The following is an 18,945-nucleotide window of genomic DNA, read 5'->3' as shown; positions in this document are numbered from 1 at the left end:
GGCCAGTGGCGGCCTTCCACTCCAATGCGATGACTTCGCCGAGTACATTTCCAGTCTGACTCAACTCTTTCACCAACCGAGTCCTTGTAAGGTCTGCTGGTGCTATCTAGTCACATAAATCTGCAGCTGATCCGCTCGGAAGCGAGCTACCATTCATCTCAAAAGCTTTTCATCGCATCATGAGCAGCACAGCCGAAAAGCGCAAGTCAAATGTCCCTCCTACCAATGACCAGAAAAGAGTCAAACTACGTAGCGGTGCCGTTGCAAAGGCCAACTCCAAATCCCAAAAGAGCGAAAAGGACAAGGACACTAGTGGAGCGTCATCGACAACTGAGAACCCCGCGGCCACCGCGCAATCAGCAGCTCCCAATAACCGTCCCAGAATCCGGAAACTCGCGCCACCACGGCCGTTCCCAACAGTGGCACTGTCCGCACCTGCCACAGCACCACGCTCATTGCATACTGAAGGCAAGAATAACATCTGCGTCACGCGACGTACCAAGCTAGCAGCTTACCTGCGCCGGTGTAAGGCTCTGATTCTCGAAGACGGGTTCAAGGAGATTCGATTGAGTGCAATGGGTGCCGCTATCCCGCATCTCGCGCTATTGGCCGTTTCTCTGCCTCAGATAGTGCCGGGCGAGCTGAGCGTCGAAGTGCAGACGGGTAGTGTGGACGTTTTTGACCAGATGCTTGAAGGAAGCGAGGATGAAGATAGTGGCGGTAATGACGAGGAATTCAAAATGAGAGTCAAGTCTACCATGCATGTCATCATTCGCGTAGGAGGCTCGGGGGACCCAAAGACGATAAGCAATTCCGCGAAAGGAACTGCGAGTGCTGGCCAGAGCGAAGAAAGTGTTCAACCACCAGAGCAGCCGGAGCAGATTATTCTGCAGGAGCCTGAACAAGAAGACATGGACCAGTCATAACAGGAATCACGGTAGGAAGCTATCGTCGCATTGGTTGGTTACTGCTCATGAGTACCATAGGTCACTTGTTGTCCAACTTAGCCAGTCGGGCTGAAGTCACAAGGGCGTTGCTTGGCTAGATCCCATCCCAAATTGTGTTGGGATTTGGGGATGTAATACGGACCGACACGCTGTTTCAATCGTGACATCGCCCTTCGCCGCATGTACTCTTTGCTGTAATGTTAACAGCGCCCCGTGGTCCAGTGTGCTCGCGTGATATGAGTACAACACGGGAGCAGGACAGACCTCGAGTACTTGATCTTCGTGTTCTTGCCTCCCACGTCAGCGAACCTAACGCAAATGAATGTGCATTTCCGTCTTGCTCTGGTGACGTATTGCAGCTATTTGCAGATCGATGTAGTCGGACTTCTCATTTTTCAAATGAACGTGAATCCTTACATCGGTCTGCAAATACTTAATGCTGCATAGTTCTAATCGCCAATTTGACCTTGAGAAGTTACTGCATCATGCGGCACAGTACCTTCCAGGACCTGCGAATGTTCAAAGAATGAACCCTCACTAAATCGTGCGTGCCCCTCCATCCTAGCTCTATTTGTCGATTGATCTACCAGTAAATGGGCGCATAACCTCACTACACCCTAATTCATTCTTGGAGCCTTCAGTTGGCCTTAGACTACATGTTCCCCACTAAAGTTACGCAACCACACGTATATCTCTCTGACAAAGGGCACAAGCGAGGCCGAGGTCGAGGCGACCGATTTTAGTGAAACATGACGAAATTCTACTGGCGCTCGATGGCGATCCGTTGAAGCCGTTAACCGCTGCCTCGGTGAGAAGCGTCCTCGAATTTCTTTTTTTTGTGGCTACCTGATGTTCTTTTCGCAGCATAAGGGTTGTTCAGAAGTCATCAGTACAAAGGGCCATTTTTAACACCATTGCTGATAGTTCTGCTGGTATGACGCATTGTACTTACCGTAATTGTCCAGGCCAGGCGCTCCCTGCACGTCGATGACAGCATGATGGGAATGCGTTTGGTGACCTAAGATCCGGGTGACCAACTAGCAAAAATAAGTCCACCGACGCTATCGCGTTCTTTTGTGATGCAGCTAGTGCATTTTATTTACATTACATTAGGAATGGAGCTTTGAAAATCATGTGGCGCTTCGTCGATCTCGCAAGCTACTAGGCTAACAAGAGGCAGGTGTGTGTATATGAGAACGTTCTCATAAGTTTGACAGGCTTCGCGAACTGATGCGACTGGTCGGGTGCCGCTGCGCTAACTAACAATAAGTGAAGTTCGCAAAAGTATCGCAGCACGGGTTGGGCAGAATGCCCTATCATGTCTAGCTTCACCCCGCACCCGAGTAGCTGCGACTTTGTGCTTAAAATACATAGTTAATACAGCAGAAATAGCAGCATATTCTGAGATATAAATAGCTTACATTGCAAGATAGAGCCTCGCAGCCAGGTCATGTTCTTAGGGTCGCGTTAAGTTCCCTTCTAAAGTAAAGTTAAAGTTGTGACGTCGTGTCGTTCGAAGCTTGATCCACGTCCGAGGTAGTTAGACCGCTGCAGAGCCCTCAGCATACAGTGTCAGGGGGTTTCTTGACCTAAACTGGCTCCCGCTCATTGATCATTGCTTGCCGATAGTCTTCTCGACCCATGGGCGCCGCAGGCGGCGGGAGATTGCGTTATATGGTGGAAAAATATTGCACTAAATTTACAACATGACGGATGTCGCCGGTGGGTAACCTGGTGAACGAGATAGCATGATATTAGTGGCGGTAATAAATAACACGATGAGCGACATACATATTTGTAGTTCATATAAGCCTGTCGAAGAGCAAGCGTATACTTATCGATGTGAGTGCTATCAAATTGCAAGATAGGGGTTATATGAAAAGTTGACGTAAATCTTTTCGATCTTCCCGGTGGATGCTGCGCAGGACTATTATGTGAGGATGAGCATTGTAAACTTGCACGCACGAAAGGTGGTTGGAAAGAACGCTTTCGTAGCTCCTACAGTCTATCCCAACATTGGCATTAGTTGTCAGCATGATCATAGTGTTGACCGCAAGTGAGAAGAAGCACTGGGAGTTGCTCGACAGAATTAGTCCCGGCCTCTGACTGAACGAGACTATGCACTGTAGAAAAGGATCCTCGAACTTCGATTATCAAATTTGTATACATGCTCAATCAATTCATCGATGAACGAGCTTCCAAATGGTACAGAGTATTCAAGAGAGCTAGACTCACGGAGAAAACAAGAAAGTAGAGAGAAGACTATGGCGAATGCAACGCGAATTCGTGTATGTCCGATTAAATTATCGCGGCGCTTCAAGTTTCTCAGTGAACGAGGAGCTCAGCCCCATGCTAATCCCCAGCCATGACCTCTCCATTTCACTTTTTGCAACATGGGGGAATGCGTCTGCCTCCAAATCAGACAGGAGGTCACAAGAGAGTGACGGCGAGAGGGAAGACGATGAAGCGGGAGACCACACATTGCCAAAATCCTCGGCAAGCTCGGACGCGGTGCGGAGGAAGATCTGCGGCGGTGGAGCCCATGATTGGGTAGGAGACGCAACCTGCGCAAATGATGACGAGAAGTCGAGCGTTGGCAGAACAAAGTTGTCCTGTACACCGGGAGAGGTCGTCAACCCAATCCCATAGTCCCAATCATCCGATTCGATGTCTGAAAACACTTCGACATCAGCATCTTTGTCGAAGTCCAATTCTGACAAGGATGCTGAATCAAGCTCGAGGGTGGAAGCAACGGACTGGGGACTAGATGAAACATGTTCATCATCGATGGCGCTCATCTGCGAGGAAGCAGACATGGTGTCTAGGTAAACTTCTTCGGGAGTACACCATCCTTGCCCGCTTTCTCCTATGACACCGCGCACTTGAGCAGCTGTCCAACCTGCAAGTGTGACCCGGAGAATTGTACATTGTTCATCACTGGGGTTATCTGCTGAGCCGGGACCGAGACTGGGACCAAAGGCGTAGGCATCAACGCCGACGCCAGGATCATCCCACACGTTCGCAGCATCCAATCGGGAAAAAAGAGTGGACACGCGAAGCGAATGGTTACGATGCATCCTATGTTCAGCAGCAATGGCAGGTACAGGGAGAAGCGGATGGAGTGCGCTAGTTCCCGTGGAGTACGCAGATAGGGGCAGACGAGCGGTGGGAGTAGGCGCGAGAGGAACGAGAAGGTAAGTCGTTACTTCCGGCAAAGCAGGTTGTGGCAAGTAATGGTCAAGTTCAGAGATGTCGATCTCGGTGGGGATCTCAGCAACGATAGACCTCTGCTTTGGCTTGAGCATCTCCTTGGTCTTTGGGGGTACCATATTTTCCTTAGCTTTGCGCAATTTGCGCGCCTCGTTCTTCTTCTTGCCATTAAATTCCCATTCAGCCTCCCAAAGTGCACGGGTGGCAATAGGAACGTTATCCACGACATTCTGGAATATGGGGCGCGCAGAATGAAATGAACGGACAGTACCAAGACCAACATTAGCTACATTCCCAGGGATGGAAGGCGGACGGGGAAGGCACGGCAAAGATAAGGGGCGGTAAAGCGCATGTCTCACAGGGAGCGAGTACGAGGCTTTAACGCTCTGAGTAATGGAATGGAAATGTGCAGGACGGACGAGCGAGTGACTCGGAGCGACTGCGACAGTTGAGGCAGAATGCGCAAGTCCTGGAGTAGTTAAATGAGCAAAGAATCTAGAGACGAGGTTACGAGAGTTTGTAAAAAGTCGTTGAGCAGTGGACGGCTGGGGTGCTCGCAATGGTGGTGTGAACGCAGGGATGTGAAGCGATCGAGCAGGACCAGACCCGGGGGCATAGTGTTTGGTTCCACCGATGCCTTGTCTAAGGTGACGAGTGCCGTGCGAGACGGCAGACATCGTGAAGAGCTATCAGATGGGGATAGTCAAAGTCAAGGTTGCAGGTAAGTTAGTAGTTGCTGTGCAGTGCTTGCTGTTATATAAACCCGTTAATTGTGTGCCGGACGAACACGCATTGGCTGAGTAAGCAACTCGGCATTGCTTACGATCTAGATATATCACGTGGTCGCGATTCTCTTGACGCGACCACGATGAACGCACAACAACCGACCGTGCCTTCAGCCTTACTTCCCGAAATCCTCGAGTTTTCGCCTCAGCTCATCCTCGACGACATCATCAACTATGCCAACGAAGCGATAACAAACACCGTTGATGCCTTAGAGGGCTTTCTATTTCGCTGGGCATCTGAGCGAGAACAAAGAGTTAAAGAGGACTGGGATAGCACGCAAGAGGTGGAACAGGGCCTCGTTGCTTTCCAAACACTTCTCGAATCACATACGGACATTGCCTTTGATTTTTTCGAGACATGGTCACTCCGTAACATATTCGCCATTCCTGCCGATCTTCCCATCGTGGTTCCTCACCAAGAGCACCTTGATCTCGATTGTCCGCCAGAACGTGAAACAGAGCTCATGACAGAGATAGATGAACTGCGAAGAAAACTAGATGCTGTACGTTTCAAACCTCGCCATTGAACTCGCCTGTTCTAATGGTGTGCAGCAACGTCGCTTGAAGCGTTTGTTGACTCGCGCAGTCCGCATGTCTTCAGCAAAACGTCGTCGCTCTGAACGTCGCCTGGAACAGCTCTCTTTCCTTCAAGCACCCCAAGTGTCTGAACTCGCGAGCCTTCCAGAGCAGTACCGCTCCATGTTCTCAGCAGTATCGTCCCTTCCGGCTCTTACCCCTGAAGCCGTCGCTGCCTTTTCGCAATCACCATTGGCAGACCCTGGCAAACGGCCATGGGAAGTGAGTAAGATGGGTTATCTCGACTGGGCCAGCAAGCAGGTACTTGCCAAAGCACAGCAGTGCGATGGTGGTGCTGGTAGTTCGGCAGTAGGATCATTGGTGGAATCCACTGCAGCAGTAGCGAAGACTCAAGATCTTAGGCGACTGATGGAAGCAAACTCCGCTTTAGAGAATGCTTGACTGCGGGGGAGGGCGGTCCATGACACTATTCTACTGCAGATCATAATTTGTAGTGGAAGGATCAGTCCTGTATGTTATGTTATGAGGAAGTAATATGTACAACCTTCTTTGCGAAGTGCGATTTCGATGTGACCCGGTCTAAAGTAGTCAATTGTTACTTACGTACTACGGCCCGGTGGGGACGGGAGGTGTTTCAATTCGTTCCAGCTGCACCTCATGAAGACCGTCATGATTCCAAGAACGATAAGTACGTATACTCACTGCCGTATGATTATATGCCTGACAAGCATATAGAATGTTATTCCTTGCGGTCGCCACAGCTGGTGTAATCGTCACAGAAAATATAGAAGCAACGGCTATTCTCCTTCTGTTCGGTCTGCCCACTGGTCATCGCTAAAGCAACGCAACGCATTCGTAGGATTCAATGTCATATCCACGTCAACACGTCGAGACGGAGAGGGTACCCCACACGTCAATAAATGCGAGACATCCGTCTTTTTTTTTCTCCGCGATCATGGAGACACGATCATACCACATACCCCGCAAGACCCCGCATCGAACTAATCAGCTGACTGGACAGCCAAGGGCTTGTGCGTTTCAGGACTCTGCATCAGCTGCATCACTCCAGGCACTGATCCATGCCTTTCGCTCCAAATATTTTGAAGGCATGGTCACGGGTACACCGGCATACACCCGGTTCAACGTTCAGCTCTTGTTCCGGCCTTATGAAGCGGCATTGAAGCCATGGCATTGGTAAGCCCAACGAAAAGCATTGCCACCTTGACATGTCTGACTTATGAAGTCCAGGTGGTTTTACTGTCATTAGCTATGCAGTCTCTTCCAATCTCAAGGACAGTCATTCACACATTATCCTGACATGTACTCGCCTCAAAACCATTAGCAAAATTCGCGCCGCAACTCCACGCATGTGCATACCGTGCTCACGGGCCGTGGCTTCTACATACATCTGTTTTTGGGATGATCCGATACAATGGACTTCTCTTTCGAAGTTGCCAAGGATTATCAACCATTTGATAGCGATCAGTCTTCGTGATCGTGACACGAAAGCTCACGGTGGGGATGTGGGCACCTATGGTTGAAACACAAAGATAGGCTAGTCTTCGTTGCCAGGCTGTCGCCCCGCCCCCACCGCATTCGTCACCGACATCTGATCATTTCCCTAATGTGGGTATGTCGGAACGACAACTTGGGGTTCTTTAGCTGCGCGACGCATTGTCTAGGTGTGGGCTGTCGTTACCCTCTGCGGTGGCTGAATCACTATTCCGTGCGTTGGAAGCATGTACGTAGCCCTACGTAGCCCGCCCATTCAACTGAAACAGTTTCAAATTCCAGACACCGTGACAAGTTGTGCGTTCTAGCCAGCTGACGTTTATTCCCCCGGCCACCGTCACCGTATCGATCAGTTGTGTCGAGAACTCACTGACACGTGCAAGTTGGACGTTGTGATTGGCATTTTTTGAACACCGTCGCGCCTGCAAATCACATCAAGACATGGCGAAGCCGGTACATGGGCCTATACTAAGGCTTGAACCCCGCAATATCACGGTCACTACTGAAACTCTTAATCCCCGAGCCTTCTCCCTGGATCATGTCGCAACCCCGCAACTCATTCAGTCTTATTTGTCATCCTTGGTCCTAAGTGATTCTTGGCACTTGGCACGCCATTGTTCTAACTTGATATATTTTGGTATGACTTTCTGGAAAGGTTTTCCCTCCCCCCCGCGTCTATAACCCCCCTGCCTTGAGGCACGGTCACTACAAATTCGGAACTCGGGCCCGACAATGAACTCATCAAACGTTCATGGTCTGCCCACGCCAGACGACAAACAACCCCTAAAGAACAAACACATTACAAATGCAGCACCGCTTTTCGACATACGGTGGCGCTGCCATATATGGGCTTTGTCATTCACGAACCTTGTCCTTTATCGCGCTCCGCGACATCGAGGGAACAGAACGGAGGAGTCTCGAATCCAAAGCCTGGCAAGTTCCGAATGCGCCCTCATCCTCGAAACGTTGACGACTAGACTCTAGTACTTATCATTGCCGATAAGTGGGTCCAAATCATAACCTAACTTCGTTGTAGCAATCTTCCCTGTCATACCTGTGCAAACCCCCTTAAGATCGGCACTGATAGGTGTATTTTACATGAAACCCAAGCCCTCTTGTCAGGGATGAACACCCTTTGAGTAATCGTCCCCCGGAGACCAGGCGCGTCATGGCGGCATGTCGTAAATCCGTCGCCTATAGGCACTACTCTAATTACTGTAAGCAGCTCCATGGTGTACATAAGTGTTTTCGTACGCGATATCAGGGGTAGTGTTCAAAGACGATTACGCGCACAAGTACGTTGTCATGCACTCATCTTTTCCGAAACGTGTGTGCCCTTTGAAAACGACACTCAGGCTGCGTGCCGTCATCGTCGTCGTCTTTCGCAGGACAGCATGTCGTAACGATGCACGCGGTATAGTGCCTTAAGTAATGCATGCACGTTCATGAAGGACAAACTTGGAGAACCGATTATATATATTCATAACGATAAGGCAGATTCTGCCAGTGAGAAACACAGAAGAGAAGGGGGTGTCAATAGAAGGACGTCGTTCCCTAGTATGAAAAACTTGCACTCTAAGCTCCTCGGAGTAAGGAATGAATGCGTGCGACCCTTTGACAGTCCTTGACGATCCAGCATAAAGATAGGTGCCGGTGACATATCCATCGAGGGAATCTGTACGACGGGCGCTTGGCCGATACGCACGGACGAATTTCGATACGGATGTGAGTAAGTCGCGTAATGAGTTGGCAAACAAAGATCATCGATCATCGGCGACAGGGGCAATGGATGCACACTTTTAAAATAGCTACACTCCTGGAAGGGGTGCATCCAATTCGTAGAGGTGATATCCACGGAATGTCCAGCGCATATCTCCGAACGCACTAGAACGTCGAACGCGCACCAACAGGATGGTGAAAGAGCCAATTTCGTAGCTGATCCAAAAATACGCTGGCGCGCGCGAAGAAAGAAGCAAGATGGGTGGGTCGGGTACCTGGAAACTCTTTGTGCGGTGCAGCGTGGATGCGAGGTCGAAAGAGAAGGGACAGGGGCGACCGGAGATGATCGATGAAGCTTAGCCACTTCTCTAGATTGAACAACAAGCACGGACTTGTTTCCTGTGCCATCGAACTAAGCTGAGCTGGCGTCAAGTCCATGTCTGCCGTGTCAGTTGGAAACGTCTGTCATATCCACGAAACGCCCGTCACATCCACGAAACACACCTCACATGCGAACGCACGTTTGAAGCTGAACGAGAACCGACAAGAATGCCAGCACCTAAATTGAAATTCAGTAATATTCCGCTTTGAGGTACATAGAGTCCCAACAAGAAGTCGAAGATGCGCAAGTGCTGGAATGACTAGGCACCCATTGAATACATATCAGGTATTGGAAGCATCTGCGGAAACGACCGAATGAACCGGAAACACCCTTGTGCGCGAAGAAAGAAGCAAAAACAAGACTCGGAGTCGTCGGGTGGGAAAACTCCGGGGTCGATGATCGCTTTCATGCAACGTGGATGGGAGAGTAAAGAGCTAGAGGTGATCGGAGGTTGGTTGAACTCGATGTTCTCCCATCAAGATAAGGTCCTGATAGTACAAAGTCTACCTAGCGCACCGAGGATCTAGCGCATAGATCTAAACGCCAAAACACGAGAATAAAATTTGCCCAAAGCATCAACAGGAGGACACCTAATGGAGTGAACTGAGCCAAAAATGCCTTTTGTATCCGACTGAATTGAAAGAAGCAAAGCTGTCGGGTGGGAAGATCCTAGGATGCGAACGACAAGGTCAAAGGGAGTACCGGCGGTGATCGATGATCCTCGGCAGTTTTCATTTTATTGCTTCGAGAATCGAGAGGTCCCGAGAGGACGACGTACATAGATCACCCGTCGGCGACTTGTGCAGCTCGTGTCTTCTCATTTATTGCCATCGACCATCGAGATCACGGACCAGGGTAGAGCACTCGTGGAGCTCGTGTAGATAGTATCTGCTTCTGCTATTTCCGTTGCGCAAAGCTTATAAACCTCGCGATGACGCAAAGCAGTGTCATCTATCAAGGAACTTTTGTACTTCGACCTTCTCCGGTCTGAGAATAGATCACCCGAACTCGGCTCCACACTCCGGATGTTAATGTGGTGCAAAAAGAAAGGAAGCAAGGCGGTCGGGTATGCGTGCCCAGCTGGGGAACTAGTCACTAGGGCGTAACGTGAATATAAAAGCCAAGTCAAATGGACGGAGGGACAGGACGAATGATGACGATACCGATGACCAGGTGACCTTCGATCTGCTAAACATTTTTGCCAATCTACGTCATGTTCTGGGAGGACAAAGCGGTGGCGCATAGAATACCCCAGGCCTCTGCAGCCTGCGAGTTCCACAATCGTGCTGGAGTACCATCGGGGAGTGGTCGCAGAGCGGACAGGACAAACCCTAAAACAAGTTTTGAACATCCACATTGCACGATGTACCTGCGGAACCAACCGAGCGGAAATTCCCTTGTCCGCGATGAAAGAAGCAAGGCGCCGGTCGGGGCAACGTACGTAGGTTGATGATGATGGGTATTCATTCATCCATCGACGCCATGTTCTGGGAGCAAAAAAATGGCCGCTTCACTTTAACAGGACAGAAGTTGAGAACATAACATACAGACGGCGGATGAAATGGCACGCGATTAAAACCCTGGAACACGAACGAAGAAGCAAAACAACCGAGGTGTGCCTGGATGATCACTGCGGTGCTGAATGCGAAGGCAGGAAAACGGAACGATGAGAAGACGATCCTGGGTAGTATTTTTACCCACCGATGTAACGTTCCGGGGGGACCAAGCCGTTCAGCATGATTTAGAATAGCCCGCAACCGCGCGAGTTGTGCCTACTGAACCAGCTACGCCAAGCCGGTCATCGGCGTTGATGCGCTGATGGCGTGACCAGTGGTAGACTTAGAACCCCTTGACGACTTGTCTGCTATTTCGGTTGCGCCAAGGATGGTAGGTATCAGCAATGCAATATTTACACACACACATAGAGTCTCGCTCCTCGGATGTCCTTTGCTCTTGACGAACTTGACGTGGCAAAACCACTAATGCTAGCGACGTCATTATTACCAGTAACCACGCAAGAAGTCGAATGCTATTCAAAGAATCTGTTTTAACAGCAGGAAGAAGAAAAGAGAGCATGTTCGCAATGCGTACGTTGTCGTGACCGCGAGGGTGTTGTAGATGTTTAAACGTAGAGCGAAGCTTGAGCTCTTCTCGAGTTCCGCTGATCCAGTTGGCAATTGCGCCAAGCTGCATCGTGGTATGTAAGCTGGTAACGTTAGGGAAAATTTCGCCCGGACCTATTCCGCTCTAAACGAACTTGTTGTGCTAACAACTGAATGACCGGTGAGCATCACCGATTTCATCGCATGGATGGTCCGACTGAAGGGTCCTGAATGGACAAATAGTATCCATATCCCTAGATGGATGAGCCAGTTCCAGTTGGGCAACGTTCGTAAGTTGGATAGTTTTGGAACTAGCACCGGGAAGAAATCAATGAATTTGAGGATATATCACGATGACTGTGCTGAGGTGGTGCAGCGGTGATGACAAGGGTGGTGTCAATCAATCCTTGGGTTTGATCGTAAAGGAACAAACAGTATACTCATCCCTACTATGTGTATATGAGCTTATTTCCAGTTGGGCCAAACTACAATGACGTTCGTAAGCTAGTGACGTGACAAGGAACATTAAAAATTGACTCGGACCTTCCGCTCCAAATGGTGAACTTGGCGTGCTAACACCTGACCGTTGATGAGGGATTACCGATGACATCGCTTGAATGGAATGCTGGGCTCGCTGAAGCAGGACGATTAGAAGGTCGAAGTTTAGTTTGACAGTGCAGAGATGCCACGAAGGTGAGAATGTTAAGCAACGAGTGAACTCGCGGGTCTCTAAATGATCCTCTCGAACTTGGCGTGTACGCCTGCTAGGACTGGATGAGAAAGCGACGTCAGCGGGCACCAAAATGGACCACAATGTCTCCGTAAAAACTCGTTGAACTTTAGCTGACAGAACCGTGGGGTGGTACACGACGACACTGCGGAAACGGAAGTGTCCGGAGGCGCTGCCAGTGCCAAGGCTGAGCCAAGAATCCAAGGACGGCTGAATGTGTAGTCACAAGGGAAATTTGGACATGATTTTGCTTGGGGTGATAGAAGCGTACATGGAGTTGGGAGAGGAGACGGATATTAGGAGGGAGCGGTTGAGATAAGTAGAGGGGTAGATTGAAATGGAGATTTTCCAATTGTAGAAGGTGGAGACGCGTCAAGCCGGCGAGGAAGAACCTCTCTCACGAATGCATGGGAGAAGCCGTCGTGACTCGTAGCTATACATTGTTTGACGAGTCGGGACCGGAATGAGTTGGTTGTACGGGCGATAAGAGGCCGACGCACGGGTTCTCGACTACCCCGCCACAATAGCGGAAGCAAGTCCTAATTTAGTAATAAGATCTCTAATCTAGATTCAGATCTATAAGACCCCGGAGACTGCAATTTTATTATATTGTGTTTCATTTAACAGAGAGGATTTCATGGTTTTTATCAGAGGACCTTGTTGGCTTTTTTTCCTTTCATCACCCGCAACCATGATTCGAACCAACAGCATTTTATTGAATTCACCTACACAGTCACCAAGACTAACACCACAACACTTGCCATCATATTCATCCTCAAACGCAAGTAGCTGCTCATCCTCAGAAATGCACGTGCAGATCCACCGCAGCGCAAGCACACCACGTCGCATTAGATTCGCACCACTACCTGACCAGAATCCCATCGACGTCGACCCAGTACCACAAACTGAGTCCCCAATACCATCCACAATCATCACCACAGACTCAAATCCCAAACCCAAATCTTCCTTCTTCCGTCAAATCTTTAAACGTTCCTCTCTCGTCATCGATGCGCCCCCTCGACGCTTCTCCACAGAAGACATAACATCTCGTATCCTTCGTCGTCCTCGAACTCCCCAGGCACAACAACAGTTCGGTTCCCCACTTTCTCGAACACCTTCCACAACCCAACCAAAACGTCCATCCACCGCCCCATCATCCTCAAAACCACGTTCCTCAATAAACTCACTCGGCTCAGGCGGCGGTCGCCATACAATGCCCCCAAACCGTACCACTCCCCCAACATCACCAACATCCCCCACTTCCCGCCCATCAGTCCCAACAAAATCAGGAATGCGCATGCTCAACGGTCGCGTATACGGATCAAAACGTCAACCTCCAGCAGACCCCTTTGCAAACGTTCGTGACGAACCAGAATTCGTAGAATGGGGTTATGGCGGCATGGGCAGCGTAACCCACAGTAGCGACTCAAAGTATTCCGCACTCGCAAAGGGCGCACCAGCTCTACTTTCCCACGGTCAAGCTCAGAAAATACCAGTCGGCGGAGGCCGCGGTGGTGCTGCCGTAGCCGTGGAAAGGAAAGGTGCCGGCGATGTCGATGACGATGACGGCAGTGGCATGGGGTGGGTTCGGAAGAGGAAACTAGAGAGAGAACGTCTAGCAAGGGAGAAGGAGGCTACCGAGGTCACAACTGTCCTTGATACGTATTCAAGGCGTACAAGCACTGACGGATCTTCCGCCGTGGACAGTACAAGCACTGATCTCTCCACTCTCGCTGCCTCTTCAGCTCCTACAACCCCTCCTAGCACATCCGATACCCTCCCCCAGGACGAAGCAGAGCAAGAACAGCATATCTTGCAGGCCGTCAGATTGAGCCCTACTCATCATCACCATAAACGGCCCTCCACTTCATCGCCCGGCGACCTCGTGGTGGGCACCACACATTCCCCCGTCGAGCCTGCTAAGAGCAGCCCAAGCACTACCAGCGAGAGCAGCAGCGATGACGACGAGACTCCCAGAGAGGATGATGATGAGAGCGAGGTCGAGGAAACAGAGGTACGTCTTGTATCTCTTCCTTGTGCCACCCTCGCTCACCCATTGTTTGTAGGATCAGCGAAAGACATCGCTAGGTGCTGGAGTGGAAAAGATAAGCAGGCATAAAGAGGGTGTCCACTGAGCGTGGATTTCATGGCCCGTCTTTTTAGAGGCACAAAAGCGTTCCACGTCGCCCACATCATCGTGCGCGCCCTCGCACTCGAACCCGACCCTAACCTTATACTTTTGCTGTTCATATTCACCCCTGCTCTGTCGCTTATCTTGCTGTTCATAGTCTTCCTCTTCCTCCTCGTCGCATCATCGCTCAATCGCTGTACATATCCTCTTGCGCCGCCCTCTACCCTACCAAGCCCGGCCTCGCTGTCAATAATGTTATCTTATCCTGCGCATATCGTTCATATTGTCTTTCTATCATCTCATCGTTCAAGTTGGGTCTCTCCAACCTGGAACTACCCCCGCGCCATCTCTTCGACTTGGGATGATGTCTCCCATCGGTTAGAATAGGCGGCTGTTCTCAACCTCGTGTTCTGGAGATTATGGTCATCTAAGGTGGTTCCCTTCGCTACATCCTCCGCAGTCATGTACTGAAAATAGTCCAGGACATCATCATTCTCTCCTCTAGTTGCCAAATTCATCCTCGCCTCTAGTGCCAATCTTCTCCTCGCCTTGTTGTCACCGTTCATCTCCGCCCATATTCGTGTCCGACGTGAAAGGCCCCTAACCGGCGTTCGTTCAGAACCCAATGATTGTTATCATTTCACATTCTTGCTCGCCGATGTTTCGTGGACCCTCCCCGGAGCACTATCCCCAACTGCGATTTCAAACGGCATTATCCCTTCGTCTTCGTCATCAACTTTAACTTGAATGGACATGGGGCAAACAGCTTACAAGTGCTTCGTCATCGGCTTCGGCTTTATGTTTTGAGCCCGTTTCGGCAATTGATACCGTCAGCGAGTGACGAGTTCTTGTCTTTTTGTTTTCCCGTCTGCGTATCGACTCCCCGCTCCATCGCCACCGCCACCGCCCATCTCTATCCCCATGTGCCTCGACATCTCCATATGCCTTCTCCCCTTGTCCAAGAATCGCACGTCATGTATCCTTCTACATATAACCCTGTATCCATCAACGATCGTCCTGCCCATTTAACACGGGTATAGGTATGTCTTGATCGTTCATGTCTAGAGTACACAAGGCTTATCGCGTGCAGGGCACTCGTCTCGCCTCGTCTCGTCTCGTGCTACTCAGTGCTGAGAGGAGCCACAATCGCTTGCTCTCCCGTCTCGTTTCATCTCATTGTCCCGTTTCAAGTTACGACTCTTTTCTTTTCGTTACTCTTTATCACCATCTCAACCTGACTTTTTATTCCATTTTTTTTTTTCATTTCAAGTCATCATGGACTACACGTCGCAATGCATTAGTTATACCCACTTCACTTTAGCAGTTTAGCTCCGTCTCTGTCTCTGGCTCTATTTCCTTGTTATTTTTTTCGTGGTGTCGATTGGCTTTTTGATGTAGATATGTGGGGAGGGGGATCGATGATCTACCTGGGCCCAGGAGTTGGTGGGGGTGTTGTAGCGTAGATCACGACGATTAGATTGCATATTGGTAACATAACACACATACACACAATACACACTGTTCGTGCGCGATAACTCGAGAATTTGATCAAGAAGTCCTCGATCGATGTTGTAATCTGATATGAGGCGAAAAGAAGAACCTCTGAGCGATGGTTCAATATTTCATTCAGGGTCTAATAATAAGTGAGATGGTAATGGTAATTTTGTATTATTAGCTACTGCGCAGAGGACACACGGACTTGAAACTCCACAAGTACTAGTGGCTTCAAGTGCAGAAGGCATGCCGTGCATACAATACATCAAGCACCTAGACCTCTCGATCGCGTAAGTTCGTTTGTACATAGGGGGGTACGTACGAGGAGCCGCGGTGGTGGTGCATTCGAGACGTGTTTGTGTTGTTTCCAAAAAAACAATGGTCCATTTTATGTCCGATGTGGTGTTTTCTCGACCTCCTCGTGGTGTTGATCGTGTGCCCGGTGATCACAGGGTACGTTACCCCGACGTGTCCGCGGTAACGATAGATGGTTCACTCGAGACATGTGTTCAGGCTGGTGACGTGACGTGGTCAGCTATTCGCCTAGTGCCAGTGCAAGTCAAGCCGAGTTAAAAGGATATTAGAAGGGACGTGTACATGACGGGAGGGATGAAAGTCGTTGTCGATATTGACTCTTGAGGAACTCGGATGCGTGCATCAGCTATTCGCCTAGTGCTGCAAAAGTCGAGACGAGCGGAGTTAAGAAGGAGTTACTAGTAGACTTGTAAATGAACGCTTCGACTATTGAGGACTTTGGACGCGTGCAGCCGGGAAGTGCACGAGATTGCACACCTACATAGTGGTGTTAGGACCCCCAAGTCTGGTTCTCGGATCATGTCAGGAGGAAAGGGCGTACAGCTCGACCAGAGATGTGATTTGGTGACTTACCGTGGTCAGTTCAAAAGGTTGCAGACGACCAAATGTAAAGTGAAAGGGGCCATAGACGTGAGGGAATGCAGCGTCCAATCTTAAAATGCAACGAGATAGCAAATCTGGCTGCGTTGGGCGTGTGCCAGGTACAAGTTGAACGAAATTGAAGAAATGAATGTCACTGTCGACATTGACACTTACGGGTCCAATCCAGAAGCATATGAGATGGCAAATCTGGTCGTATGCCAGGTAATTTTGCGAAGCATGCACAGGACCCCAGGGTTATCTGGCTTTCGGATCATATGTGATGTCATTGAGAGAAATTTAGCGCGACCACTCAGAGGGTGAATCACCCCGACCCTAGAGGGAATTTAGCCCGTCCCGAGAACTCATCCGCCAGACCTGAGAGGGAATTTAGCCCGACGAGAGCATCGGCTAACGTAGCTCTACACACCTGTTCCTCGAGATCGTCCACGCCTATCTTGAGCCCCTCGCCAGATTGACGATTCCAATCCACGAGTCTATCAGATCACCGGCGGGATTTTAGCCATTTGATGTAGTCTAAATATTACGTGGGGTTTGGATGAGGCGGAGGAGCGCTGAGGGATTTTGGCTGCTAAAACTGGCGTATTTGGTGGAATCGGAGTGAGATCTGGTTCGGGTGAGGTTGGATGTAGTGAGGGGTTTTCGCTGTTTGCGGGTGAGCTGCCTGCGGGGTAAGAGGACTACCCCAGTGTCTGGACTTCTGGAGGGGTGGGAGCGCATGCACGCCGTGGCGGTGTTCGTGTTGCTGACGAAGCGGGCACACCGCCTGAGCTGGAGTCATCATACGAAGACCATGGTCTCCGCTGCTGACCTAATACTCGAATATGACGGTCAATATCTGTCGATATACTCATTATCAAAGACCAAGCAATACGCCGTGCCCATATGACAGGCGGAAAAACCATTTGGCGTGCAACGTTACAATATCATTGAACATGTGGGCATAACTCACAGGATGATGGTCGTGACACATCACGCTTGGCCCGGTCCGCCGCACTTTGACAGTATTGCTGTGGAATGCCGTACATCCTGTTCATCTAAAGAGCAGAAGTATCTCACCAACTTGCGATTGTGGCAAGGCAAGCGCCGCCATCGATTGGTAAGATTCTCAGGGAACGAGGCACGCAGGCAGGCGCTGTCAAGAAGCTTCGCGGGTTAAGGGCATGAGATCACCTGATATGCAGGATGAGTTCAAGAGGATCGTTCGTGAACGCAAAAAGGTAGATTGATGTCTCGCTTACCTTGGTTTCGACTTCCTTGGCGTACACGTAGATGAACGGTGTGAAGAGAGAGAGGATGCTCGATTTCTGGATCTGGCTCAGAAGTGGTTTTGAGAGTGTTGGTAAGTAGATGTGAATATTGGGAATATGAAAGGCATGCCGTGAGCCGCCACAATGCCACCATAATGACAGGATCGTATGAGCTGGGGATGATTGATCAGTGCTATATCTGACAACACACAGCAAACGCATAATGCATAGGGGCTGGTTTTGTCCGTGCAAGCACGGACACATGCATCAGTAAGTAACTGATATCACGAGGCTAGGGATGCATTCATACACGCGTAAACGAAATGAAACATGCATACGATAGGCAATCTTATGCAATATGACTCCGCAAAGGCGAATGCGGACCTTGGACACTTTGCCATCCGGGAGTCCAATTCGAGTAGGCTAAATCCTGTGCGGTGGTTGTGCGCGCATATGCGAGCCACGATGGATGGCATCGGCCGTATCGTATCGATCAACCAAATAAGTATCTCGTACACGACTCCTTTACTAAAATGAATATTCGGTAAGCCATCGAGATACACGTACTCCTCGAAAATTTATGGTGGTGTAACCTGCATTTAAAATGCAGGTCCTGGCAGGTTCAATGATTGTACGCACGTTTTTGGCGCATGAAATTGGGGGCTCCCCGAGCAGCCGGATCCGAGAGGTGTAACCGCTAAAACTCACCCTCTCCTGACAGCCTCGTGGGTAGCGTGTGTACGGTCACCCCACCTTCACGTCGAGGGTTAAGGCTGAGGTTGAAGCGGGCCTGAATACGCACACGGACATCTGAGATCGCCGATCAGCTCCCACAAGGCGCGCCAGACAATACCATGTGATACCTTGTACTAGTATCTGTTGCAGAGTATGATTTGGACGTGAATTACAAAAGAGGATGCCACCCTCGTGGCGTCTTACTCACTCGGAGCTTTAGAGTCTAGATCTTCATGATGAATGTATATGAAGCAGATATCCGAGAGTGCCACGTAGAGATCTGATTGGCAATGATGGTCTTCAATCGGAGTGAGTCAACCTATCAATTGTGAATTCAGTACTTCGAGACAGCAGACGATACACAGCTAGAAGTTACAAATCTGCGATCTTCACCGTGTCTCTAGCGTCCCGACGTTCGTCATGCTGCGAGCAAAAGTTATTTTTGACTCATCTAATAATATCGTATTCTGTGATTCTCTTGTATTCTCCGCCGCGC

General features: G+C 49.9%; 6 protein-coding genes across 6 annotated transcripts; 3 read left to right on the top strand and 3 right to left on the bottom strand.

The window, feature by feature from the left end:
* Positions 1-5: 5 nt before the first annotated feature.
* DEU56DRAFT_329922 (uncharacterized protein) lies at positions 6-1,060 on the top strand. The gene is made up of 2 exons (XM_041345697.1): positions 6-937; positions 987-1,060. Exon 1 carries the CDS (start codon positions 180-182, stop codon positions 924-926), a length of 747 nt encoding a protein of 248 aa, XP_041208922.1. The 5' UTR covers positions 6-179; the 3' UTR covers positions 927-937; positions 987-1,060.
* Positions 1,061-3,065: 2,005 nt separating this feature from the next.
* On the bottom strand, positions 3,066-4,937 carry DEU56DRAFT_801098 (uncharacterized protein). The gene has a single exon (XM_041353121.1). It carries the CDS (start codon positions 4,832-4,834, stop codon positions 3,251-3,253), a length of 1,584 nt encoding a protein of 527 aa, XP_041208921.1. The 5' UTR covers positions 4,835-4,937; the 3' UTR covers positions 3,066-3,250.
* A 67-nt stretch (positions 4,938-5,004) lies between these two features.
* Positions 5,005-6,035, top strand: DEU56DRAFT_801097 (Mis12-domain-containing protein). Its single transcript, XM_041353120.1, has 2 exons — positions 5,005-5,445; positions 5,495-6,035. Exons 1-2 carry the CDS (start codon positions 5,026-5,028, stop codon positions 5,918-5,920), a joined length of 846 nt encoding a protein of 281 aa, XP_041208920.1. The 5' UTR covers positions 5,005-5,025; the 3' UTR covers positions 5,921-6,035.
* A 3,729-nt stretch (positions 6,036-9,764) lies between these two features.
* Positions 9,765-10,747, bottom strand: DEU56DRAFT_329806 (uncharacterized protein). The gene has a single exon (XM_041345696.1). It carries the CDS (start codon positions 10,561-10,563, stop codon positions 9,910-9,912), a length of 654 nt encoding a protein of 217 aa, XP_041208919.1. The 5' UTR covers positions 10,564-10,747; the 3' UTR covers positions 9,765-9,909.
* A 1,982-nt stretch (positions 10,748-12,729) lies between these two features.
* Positions 12,730-14,059, top strand: DEU56DRAFT_755675 (uncharacterized protein; the record flags this gene model as incomplete). Its single annotated transcript, XM_041349940.1, has 2 exons — positions 12,730-13,938; positions 13,991-14,059. The coding sequence occupies 2 exons, from the start codon at positions 12,730-12,732 to the stop codon at positions 14,057-14,059; spliced, it is 1,278 nt and encodes a 425-aa protein (XP_041208918.1).
* Positions 14,060-16,290: 2,231 nt separating this feature from the next.
* DEU56DRAFT_755674 (uncharacterized protein) lies at positions 16,291-17,982 on the bottom strand (the record flags this gene model as incomplete). The annotated part of the gene is made up of 8 exons (XM_041349939.1): positions 16,291-16,341; positions 16,438-16,516; positions 16,621-16,709; positions 16,874-16,940; positions 17,149-17,275; positions 17,417-17,501; positions 17,706-17,777; positions 17,926-17,982. 8 exons carry the CDS (start codon positions 17,980-17,982, stop codon positions 16,291-16,293), a joined length of 627 nt encoding a protein of 208 aa, XP_041208917.1.
* Between the last annotated feature and the right edge of the window lie 963 nt (positions 17,983-18,945).

Source organism: Suillus clintonianus (genome assembly GCF_016758775.1).
Source record: "Suillus clintonianus strain FC179 chromosome Unknown DEU56scaffold_31, whole genome shotgun sequence".
Lineage (NCBI taxonomy): Eukaryota > Fungi > Basidiomycota > Agaricomycetes > Boletales > Suillaceae > Suillus > Suillus clintonianus.
The sequence above is the reverse complement of the archived record's forward strand: the minus strand, read 5'-3'. Positions and strand labels throughout refer to the sequence as shown.